The 11,766-nt window shown below is 39.3% G+C and overlaps 1 protein-coding gene across 1 annotated transcript in view; it reads right to left on the reverse strand.

Moving 5' to 3' along the window:
- The window catches only part of LOC104942019 (acetoacetyl-CoA synthetase-like), a 58,655-nt gene that overhangs the window by 9,149 nt on the left and 37,740 nt on the right, over nt 1–11,766 (reverse strand). The window contains exons 11-13 of the mRNA XM_010767208.1: nt 9,142–9,222; nt 7,590–7,714; nt 1,059–1,123 (exon numbers count right to left, since the gene is read on the reverse strand). Coding sequence (XP_010765510.1) covers nt 1,059–1,123; nt 7,590–7,714; nt 9,142–9,222 — 271 coding nt within the window. The remainder of the gene's footprint in view (nt 1–1,058; nt 1,124–7,589; nt 7,715–9,141; nt 9,223–11,766) is intronic.

Below are 11,766 nucleotides of genomic sequence, written 5' to 3' on the forward strand. Positions count from 1 at the left end.
AAAGAGAGAGGGTTTTGTTTTCTGAAAATTTGTCCTACGTGTTTTGTTAATGTATTTTCCCAGCCTGATGTCACACCACATACACTCTTGCATGCACTACCACTCACACAGTGGGAAATCTTGCTACCCCCCACCATGCCTCCAGGTGTCTGGTCCAAATGTCAGCCCAGGGAAAAGGGCCCATCCGCTGGGGCAGCGAGGGGAGAAGCTCCCCCCGCCCTTCCCAGCTCACTGGAGGCATGTGTGCCCGCACAAAAACACGCTCACACACACATTATGCAAACAAACAAAGAGACACAAACATCTCCCTCTTCCCTTTTTCTCTAATAAGACTCCAAACAAACACACACACACACTGTGCCAAACGGAACAAGTGGCTGGCTGACTGAAGAGGGTGGAGCAGAAAAATACATTTAGTTTTTTGTGTCTGTTTATCCACATAGTAGGGAAGCTAATGTGTGAACCTAATTTACAAGTTGCAGTCAGAGAGAAATACAAAGCAGGCAATATGAATATGGATTTGTTTTGATTAGAACAGCACACTGGGAATCGCGATGCAAAGAAACTGGTTATGCTATGCACATCGATTCAAGAGCTTATTTAATTTAGGAGGACAAAAAGTAAGAAAAGGTAAGGGCAAGAAGGGAATGTGGAGGAGAACATACAAAACATTTGAGCAATAAAGAGCGAAAGCTTTGATATATAATTATGTAAATCAAAAGCCAGCTTGTGTTATTCAATTATAACTAGCATTTGTGTTTTTTTTACCAGAGAAATCACAGGTATGAAAGGTTAAAACTAAAGGTTGAATTTGAAGTAAATAGATGATTGGACCCTACCATTCTGAAAAGTATGTGCCTTGATCTGATACATTATAGTTTGTATCTTTTTTTAAAAGAGCACAACACAGCAGCAATAGTTTTATCATGCACCAGAGGCACTTTGGTGTCACAGACATAGCAACGAGGCAGTGTCATGTATGAAAGTTAGCAGGAAATTGTGTGTGCGCGCGCGCGTGCGTGCGTGCGTGCGTGCGTGCGTGCGTGCCCACAGCTCACCTGGTTTCAGGTTCCTCTCCTGTAGCACTGACAGCCACTTGGCCCCGGTACCAAAGATAGTGATACTGAAGGAAAAAGAGAGAATTTTGTTTCAAATATCAATATGAAGGATCAGTAAAGCACTATTTCTATCAAAACATGCAAATAAAAATACATTATTTTGGGGGTAAAATAGGAATTTGCGTCATTGTTGCGAACAATGGCAGCCATTGCCAAAGCCCTCCTACATACTTGGTCTGTATTCTGTATTATGACAAGTATAAACTTTTAACAACAGAACAAAATGAGCAAACATTATGACTCATCCTTTTGTATGTAATGAATGTTATTGCCAAATTCCATGGCAATCCGGCCGGTTTGGAATATTTAGCTCAAGACCATAATATTGGACAGTTAATTGGATGAACAGAAAGGCAAACAAACTATGTGACATCTGTTTGTAATCGCTGTTTATGCTGGGAATTGTGTCCATCAAAATTAAACAAGTAGCAAAGCTCTACTCCAACAAATAAATTGACTGCATTAGGATGGGGACGAATACTATAGTATACATGGTTCCCAAAACGTCTTAAACATCAAATTCAAGGCACAACTCCTTCAATTTCAAGGACCCATCATGGTAAAGTTTAAGACAAGGATCAAGGATCATTTATGTTGCACTTTCTCAAGTCATGTGACCGTTGATACAACATCGCAACTGTGAGGGACACGCATGCAGACATAGCCTATCTACTTTTCTTAGACAAAAACCTATATTGACCATGTTTAGTGGCCCGTGCAATTTTATGTTATTCTTTTCAAAAGCTTTCAGGGACTTTATTATTTTCACTCAAATTCACAAACTTTAAATGGGGGCCAGGTGTATAGCATATTAGAGAAAGGTTGAATGAAATGTTTTTCTTTGCTTTGTGTCATGGTTCTAAATGAAACTATTGTTTGCAGCATGTGGATAACATAATTCATATTCTTCCTGTCAACAAAACAATGTGGGAAAAAAATAATTCTGATAAAAGGCTTTTATTCTTAAGCTCGAAAATGACATTCCCAGAACAAATGACTAAATCTTCACTTCTAAAAAGGGGTAAATTAATAATCTTTTTTCTCAAAGCAATGTTCCACAAGGAGATGGTTCAGAGTGGAAACTGTATTGAAAGGATGTTTGCACACGGCAACTCTGTAATGAAATGATGTTTGAAGGTGTCTTTCTTCTGTGCGAATGGAAGTCCTCCTGACACCTGACAACAGTTGGACAACATGTGGAAAGCATGAAGTGACAAAACGTCACTTCTGTGTTCCCCTGCAGTTTTAATTCTAAAACAAAGGGCTCTTTAAAGTCTGCCTCGGTGAATGGGTGTGTTTGTGTCTCAGTCTGTGTCTTCAAGTTATTTTTGTTGACATCAAATCAATCAAATTGCACCCTATCACAACGGTAACCATGTCTGTCAATCAAAACAAGATCAAAAAAAGAATCCGTCTCTGGGATACAAAACAACTGTCTGATGATTGATTGGTCAATAACCAGGAATTGGTTGGCACTGAAAGATGTGATTTGCTCTCAGATGTTCAAATCAATAAGTGGTAATTGGGTGAGGGAAGCAGTGGGGGGGGTTAGATAGGGTGAGAGGGCAAAGGTTCAAAGAAGTAATATCTCAAAAGGAGTCGTGTGAATGATGCGTGTACTGGCCCAACACACACACACACACACACACACACACACACACACACACACACACACACACACACACACACACACACACACACACACACACACACACACACACACACACACACACACACACACACACACACACACACACACACACACACACACACACACACTTTCCATGCTGTCTCGTAAGCCTCACCTTTGGTCAACAATGAACCTAAGCCAAAGTATTGTTGTTGAAATCATTCAATAGGTCATATTACTTCTTATCTTATTTACTTCCAAATCTCTGGATTACTAAGAAATGAATGTCTGTGTTGTCAAACTCAGCCAATAAACAGGCTTGGGGAGTAATGAAGTCACTCTCTCCATCCTATCCATCATCCCGCACCCCGCCCACCTCTTACACGTCTGTCTTTGTTCGTTGCTAGCGACAACTGATCGGGTCAGTGTGTTCTGATTGGAGGCAGGTGGCCAGGTGTGGCTGATAATTGGATGTTTAGGATGGACGGTTGAATAGTAGCTGTGTGTCTCTTGTTTGTGAGTGTGTGTCTGCACTTGTAAATGTACGAGTGTGTCTGTTTCAAGGGAGACATGTTAGTGGAAGCTACCGGGCCAATAAGATACACTCAAAGCCAATCAGACACAAGAGCCCCTCGGGCAGCAGCTATAACGTTAATGTGTCTCTGTGAGTGTCATGAAGTACAAACTGAGGTCCCTCTTCTCAGTGCATGCTTTCTAAACTACTTTCGCACTTATCCTTCACCCCGGGAAGAATTGTAATATAAAAATGCGCCATTACTTTCTTCTCAGACGTCAGGGGCGATGAGGAACAGTTTGAAACCTACGTCTGATGGTGTAATTGGTTACCTATTTGCAATATTAAAAGTTTGAAGCTCTACATCAATTTTGAGAATCAATATACGGAAAATGTACAAGAGGGATTGTTCAGTATCATTGACAGCCTCTATATCAGGGTGTTAGTGCTTTTGTTTCTAAAGTTAGACCAATTTCCTAAGAACCCTGTTGCTTTCAGTCACTAACATGATTCTAATACTGAGCCCCCCTCCTGGCGATGTAATTGTTCTCTCTTGTGAGTTTCTGAAAGGACAGACATGTTAAGAATGACTTTTCCATCAGCCCTCAACTCTTTCTGTCATCTAGAATTGTGAGGCCTTTTCTGTTTTGTTTTATAAAATATTCTCATTTTGTGCTACAATCTAACCCGGTGCAAGAAAATCAAAAAAGGCAAAGCAGAAGACAATATGGCTCAAAATGAATGTAGACATGTACAGTAAACCTAAGTACTTAAAAAACAATGTTATTGTTTGGTTTGTGAATTGATTTTGTGTACAAAAATTGATGAAGACTTGAGTCTTTAGTTTACAAAATGTAGAGCTTGAAGACAAGAGGATATCTGAAACACGGTTGGTAAGATGCAATCTGCTCAACTTTATCTGCACTCATGTCCTTCAAACTGGGAATTTTGCATTTGCAAGACACAACACTTTTATCATTGAAAAAGTAAAGGAATGCTCTTTCTGACATCTTAGCTCAACATATATTGGACAAAAGATGGAAGAGACAAGAAGCTCCTCAGAGAATACTGATGTCTCATTCAAACACATAAACCTGTCACAGAATACATTGTGTAACCTTTTGCTTGCTTTTCCCTCGGCTATTTCACACATTTTTGTGTTTTACATGAATATAGTTTATTTTAGAGTCATTGAAATCCATCCAATACATGTTGTGGCTTATGTTCTCTATATACAGTAAGGGTCTTTCTGGAAATACCATTGTGGACAGAGAACTTCCTCAGCATCTTGTATTAGTCTCTCTCAAGCATCCTTAATATGTCGTGAAGCACAGAAAACTACTGGAGAACTACAAACAAACACAACTCTCCTGAGACTTTCCCAATTTGCAGGCTTCCAGCACCTTTGACTTTTTTTCCAAAAGCAGAAAGTCTGCAATAATCAATTTTTAGCAAAAGGGGCTTGTTGTGTAAAAGTACAGTACCAGTCCTTTCCTATAATTGACAATGCAATCTTCAAAAACCTATCTATAAAGAGATTTAAATCTGGCAATGTCAGTTTTAAGGCTTGACTGAGCAGAAGAATTCAACATCGGGAGTAGTTATTACAATTCTAACTAACCAACAAAAGTCAAGAAGAAGCCTCAATGTAAGTTTAAGACTGACAGGTTTAGCCCCAATTAAAATGTCCAACCCCAATTCAGAGGAGAGTGTAAAATATTTCTTGTCAGCCTCCCCCAGAGGGTCTTTCCACATAGCGTTAGGATGTGGAAAACGTGTCTGAGGTGGCAACATCAGCACTTAATTGGTTCAAAAATCTCACTGTTTAAATAGTTTGGTCTGTTCATCAGTCATCCTGGCAGCCCTCCATTGAATTCCTCTTTGAGGATTCATTTTGTTTTTGTATTTTACCCTTGAACACACTTGTTTTTCCAATTGAAAATATTTGAGGGAACAAAGCAGAGAGGTTAAAAGCTTTAGACATGTAAGTGATTAAACAGCTACTAAAAACCAATCAAAAATGTTAATGTTACTCAATCCTGACCCAATCCCGACTATACCAGTTATTTTAACAGGATACCAATCATCAATGGAGGTTCCTAATATATTGTAATTGATGTTAAAATCGACTAGTAAAGTTGTGGAAGGAGCTCATTATATTTGGGATTTACAAGCAGAGTTTTTGCAGGAGAAGTACTTTTGCTCTTTATTTCCCACTACTCTTTATATGCGTCACATTTGTATCCCCATTATTCCCTTCCTTCCTTCCCTTCCAATATGCCACTCCTGCTGCACTGTCTATGGTACCACTTCCTTAAAAGGGTATTACTTTTGCTGACCACAGTGCAAATGGTTTGTCATAATTTAACTACAGGTTGACTGAGATAGCTCTCAGGTTGCTTAAGGTGGTGGGGTTTGAGGGGTAGAGAGTTTCTCATGGAATTCTTCCACCCCTTTTTTAAATGATAATTTGTTGAAAATATCAAAAAGGTTAGCAGAGGACACACAGTTCTTCATTCCAGCAATGTTGGTAGCACTTAATTATAAATTAATCATATGTATATAAATATAAACAAGTAAATGGTTTGCATCAATCTGCGCTGGCAAACTGTGTCGGTATCATTCCATTGAATTTTAGGCAATCTGGCCACTTTTATCTAGAGTCATATACTAAATAAATGACTGAGTGAATGCATTTAAATTCTAAATACCATATGACACAAGGACTTTCTTTAAAACAAATGATAAAGAGAAATAAAATGGCCTTCTCTGGGGAGAACTAACACACTTACCTATCCACCTTTTAGACGTATATAGACCTGAACAATGGAACACATTAGATCTGAGCCAATTAATTGCCTGCCTGCACACATTCACTCACTCACACTTTTGTCCTTGACCGTTTCCTCTCTTTTCTAAAGACAATAGAAAATCAATACTTGGTTTAGAATCCGCTGTTTATGTTGGCGATGGGGGAGGATTTCAGGACATTTACATGCCAATCTGTTGGGATGTCCACCTACCGTGTCTGAAAATATGTCTTGAATAAAAAATGAAAGGGGATATATAGTATTAAACAGTACAGTAGTGGGTGTAAAGTAGCATCTACTTCTCAGTATCACAAGTATATTTGTAATTGTGTTACCTCAACATACATTTCTACGATAGATTCTGCATAAGAAAAGGGAAACATTTTCTCAAATATGGAATCTGTAAAGTCCCCATTGAGCCATTTTATTGTGTGAACAGCCTCTGACTAGATTGTAAACTTTAGGTTTCAGCCGTCTTGTAGTTTGACCCGGGTTTCACTATCAATCTCAATAACAACAGGCTCAATGGATGGCTGACCCTGCTGCCTTAAAGCAGCTTGTTCAGCTAAATACAGCACATCAATGCTCTTTCAAAATAACTGCCAGGCAGCTCATATGGGCTTATCAAAAGCTATAAATAATGTATTTGTATGCTTGATATGTTTGGAAATTAATGAAGGATTATGCTTCCTCCAATTCTCAATGCAGAGACACTCTCAAAACTTCTTCCTGGTGACTTCACATCCAGTTATAATAAGTCTGTTACTATTTTCCAACCATACACCAAAATAATAATCGTTCTTATCTTCCATTTCCCTGCCTTTTTCATTCATTTTCTCCTTTTTGTCTCTTTAATGGCCAAGACATCCTTTCCCCCTCGGTCTTCTCATTTAAATGAGGAGTGATACATTAATAAGTAAATAATGAAGGGTTATTGTATGATCAGTTGCTGTGGATCTCCGTTCTCCATACAAATAATAACCGGCAGAAATCTTTATTCATAGGTCGGCTCTTGTATGCGTGTGTGTCCAAGTTGTCAATTAGGCAAACACATTACCAATTCTGTGGTTGAAAACAAAATCTCCAAGGAAAACCTTACCCTTTGCTTGTGCTGTCTTTCCCTCTCTGTCAGTCTGTCCAAATCCCTCCTTCTCCTTTGCATCGTCTGGGTTTCTTCCATTCTTTCTCTATGAGTCTCTTTTCTCTTCATTTAAACCAAGTATTAGATTAAAGGAATATATAGTGGTCTAATGTCAGGTCATTTGTGTTGACAATGAAACATAGGTTGGGCTACGCTACACTTATCAGAAGCTACACTATCTATCGGTTGAAAAATGTTGGATAAAAACAGATAAATTGTATTTGTATTCAAAACCCCTTCATTGCAAATGTGTTTTCAAAAGGGATTTTATTTCATTATGTGTTTAAAATAATCATCTACAGACAGAAAGCAATAAACAGCACAACAATTTAGTTATTGTTTTTTTTGCGTGTGTGTGTCTATGTGTTAAACTCACCCCAGCTGGTCCGTCAGGTCCCACAGTACATTGGGTGTGGGTATTAGTGGTGAACCGTCATATAAAACCACAGAGGCTCCAACTGCCAGAGCAGACATCAGCCAGTTCCACATCATCCAGCCAGTCTAAGGACAACACACACACACACACACACACACACACACACACACACACACACACACACACACACACACACACACACACACACACACACACACACACACACACACACACACACACACACACACACACACACACACACACACACACACACACACAGTGACCCAGTGGTCAGTTTATCTGGTAAAAACAGTCCTTTTCCATCAACACGGATAAGTGGGTAGCAAAATTGAAAACCCCTGCAGAATGTGAGTTATGCTTCTGTGATTCACATAATTACAAGCCCGGACAGCATGTGGGTATTGTTTCCTACCTTTTTCTCTGTGTGTGTTTGTGTGTGTGTGTCCATAAAAAGCAATAAACTCTACTGTTGTGCAGTATAATAATAATAATTTATATAATACAATTATTGTAATTATAAAATTACAATTAGTGGTGAAACAATAGGTAATGTAATATATTAGTTGACTGAAATAAATGCAATAAATCATTTTTGGTCTTTTATCAACACACATTTGCTGGGTCAAGCTTTTGACAAGATTTGAAGCTTTTCTATCATTTCTAAAAATAAATAAATAATTTGACTAACGGTCGCATAACACAAGTTATAAGTCTACGTTATTTCAAATTGAAAACAAAACTGGCATATCGTAGAATAAACTAATAATCAGTTAAATGGATCAAGCGATTAATATATGATGAAAATAATCCGTAGTTGCAGCAGAAATTTAGATACAGGTCGACTTAACAGACATACATGAGTCATACTTTATTTTTTAAGACATAAGGCAGTAATCCTAAAACTTGACAGAATCAATTTCTTAGTCAAGATAATGTGAGGTTTGCCCATTTATGTATTTGATTTTGAATTTAAAATGTGCACTAATCATGTGTAAAACCGACATAAACACTACCCCAAACAACTGTTTCAGCTTTAATCAACATTAAATGATGTTTCTCAGAGTGTATCATCAAAAGGAGCTAGATTTTTTGAGTAACAACAAGAAATTATGCGCAGCTCTGACCTTCTGTACTCAATGCTGCTCATTAGACAAGATCGGTGTGTGTGTGTGTGTGTGTGTGTGTGTGTGTGTGTGTGTGTGTGTGTGTATATATATATATATATATGTATATATATATATATGTGTGTGTGTGTGTGTGTGTGTGTGTGTGTGTGTGTGTGTGTGTGTGTGTGTGTGTGTGTGTGTGTGTGTGTGTGTGTGTGTATATATATATATATATGTATATATATATATATGTGTGTGTGTGTGTGTGTGTGTGTGTGTGTGTGTGTGTGTGTGTGTGTGTGTGTGTGTGCTTGAGTGTGCACTTGAGTGTGCGCTTGAGTGTGCGTGTGTAACCAAGTTCATGATTAAAAACAACCCACAATACCTGGTAACCAAGATGAGACGAAAAGGGATTGTGTACATACCGTGGTGTAGTAAATGATGACATCACTGCTGGTCATATTGCCATGGAGAATGTGTTCTTTCAAGTGCTGGATGAGTGTTCCCTGCAAATACAGAAAAAGACAGAGAGATTATTAGTTGTTTTTAATTGACTAGTCCGTTAGTCATTCAATAGAAAATAATAACTTACTGACTTTGTAGATGATCTATTAATCATGGAAGTAATTATTCCTGTAAAAGTGTCATGAAATGTTTTTTCGGGCCACTCCAATATGGAGAAATTCTGCTCTTGCAATAAGACTGCTAAATACCTGAGCTCTGTTAAGTGCCCCGATAAACATGAATCTGTTTGTCATCTTGCAATCTACTTATATATATATATATATATTATATATAAATAGTTATCATCGCAATAAACCATATTTAATTTGTGTTAATATTCTGTTCTTGTACATCATTTATATTCTATTTACATGTATATAGACTTCTTGCACTATTTTTTATTCGTATTTTTGTATTCTATTATATATTTTGAATTGCTTGAGGAGCTCGGGTCAGAAGATATTCTGGGGTGTGTGGTGCAGTGGGTTGTGCGTTGGTGTTTGGATCAGGGGGTCACAGGTTCAAACCCCGCTGTAATCAGCATGTAGTTGTGTCCCTGAGACACTTCACCCCAAATTGCTCCTGATGGGATTGCCCACAGTATTGAGTATGTAAGTCGCTTTGGATAAAAGCGTCTAACAAGTGACATGTAATGTTCATCGCCATTTCTACACTGTATAAGATAAGATGGACCTTTATTAATCCCTGTGGGGAAATTCAGTAGTTTAACAGCAACAGGTTAAGGATGAAAAACAGGACAGCACGGATTAATACAATTAAGGATAAAATCAAAGATAAAAAAACAAATGATAAAATAACTATACAATTATATATATGTGTGTGTATGTTATGTGCATATGACAATAAAACCTTTGAATCTTATGTATCCTATATCACTGAATATCTTTAAGTTTTGGACTGACAACAAAAAATATCACCTTAAACTACATTTTCTGGCAGTTTTTTCATAAAGCAAATATTAAAGTAATAAAAATGAAAATAATAACAATTGTATTGACTGTTTAAGGTTAATGTTAATAATTTCATTCATGACACGAAAGATGTCTCTGTCAGACCAAGACTTACAGTAACACACAGCAGCACTTGTTTTGACAAAAGGGCAATTTGTGTGAATTGTCCCGCAGTCACGAACCTGTCACAGTTGGATAGGTTATTATTGCTGGTGTGGAGTATAAACTGTGGGAGCGTGTGTGTGGCTGTGTGTGTTTTAGTTTTGAGCCTTCATGTGTACTATCCTGTCTGCATTAACAGGTGCTCTGTGTGTCTGTGTGTGTGTGTGTGTGTGTGTGTGTGTGTGTGTGTGTGTGTGTGTGTGTGTGTCCCCAACGTTAACACCTTCGCACTCAAATTAGCGTTAACTGCTCCCACCAACCCGACGTCCGTTCAATGCTTTCATGTTAAGCGATTAGGAGGGGGCCCCCCCCCCCCCGGCCCCCCGGGCGGGGCCACAGGCGCAGCGGGCGCGCGGGCCGCGGGGGGCCGGGGGGCCCAGGCCGGGCGCGACAGAGAAGACGGGGCGCAAAACCCCACCACCAGCGCCGCGGGCGCACACAAAAACAAAAGCCACGCGGCAGGCGGGCCCAACGAGCCCAGGCGGGCACGCGCGCAGCCTAGCTAACTAACGAACGATACCAACAACTCGTTACACCCGTCGACCGCGTTGATATACACCACCTATATTCAACCATAAAATCCAGATTACAACAATACAACCCTAACAATACGTCATTATAGCAAATCTCCTAAACCACCCTCCAGACGCGAGTTTTAATAAACCGCACTCAGCACACAAATTAACACCATAAACATAAATAAGACAACTACTACGCTAAACTATACCATCTTACCCATCCTCATTCCATGCTCCATCCCATAGCTAAACAATACACATCTAATGAAAAACCCATAACCAAAAAGTCAAACTTAAAAATACTGCAAGCGTCCACCCCATTAGTCTGTACAAGTTCTTTGCCTATCGACCCAGTCTCCTACATAAATTAACGATAATCATGGTTATTTACTACAAAGTTTCAGTTACTTATTAGCATAAATATTGGCACTATAGTTAATGAACTGTTTTATTAGCGCTAATACGTAGATAAGCGAATTAGCTTCCGTCGGGAGATGAGAAGGTAGTAACGCAGAAGTGAAGGAGTCTAGGAGAAATAAAAGACGGGAGCACGCCGGGCGTATAGACCTTGTCATTGCACGCCAACCACTCGGGTTTTGTGATAGCATCCGGCTCCGACCGTTCGCAGGGAGAGACGGAGTGGTTAAATCGTAGCCGTGAACCAACAGTGAAAGACGAACAATACCGAGACAATTGTACGACGAGTCATCCGTTCTACCGTGCGGACGTGTTCTTACCCCTTTTCCGTCTACTCAGGACGGTTTCTAAGTGCGTGCGGTGCCGCCGCCGTGTGTGTGTGTGTGTGTGTGTGTGTGTGTGTGTGTGTGTGGTGTGTGTGTGGGTGTGTGTGTGTGTGTGTGTGTGTGTGTGTGTGTGTGTGTGTGTGTGTGTGTGT

This window comes from Notothenia coriiceps, unplaced genomic scaffold (assembly GCF_000735185.1).
Source record: "Notothenia coriiceps isolate Sejong01 unplaced genomic scaffold, NC01 NC01_scaffold00004100, whole genome shotgun sequence".
NCBI lineage: Eukaryota > Metazoa > Chordata > Actinopteri > Perciformes > Nototheniidae > Notothenia > Notothenia coriiceps.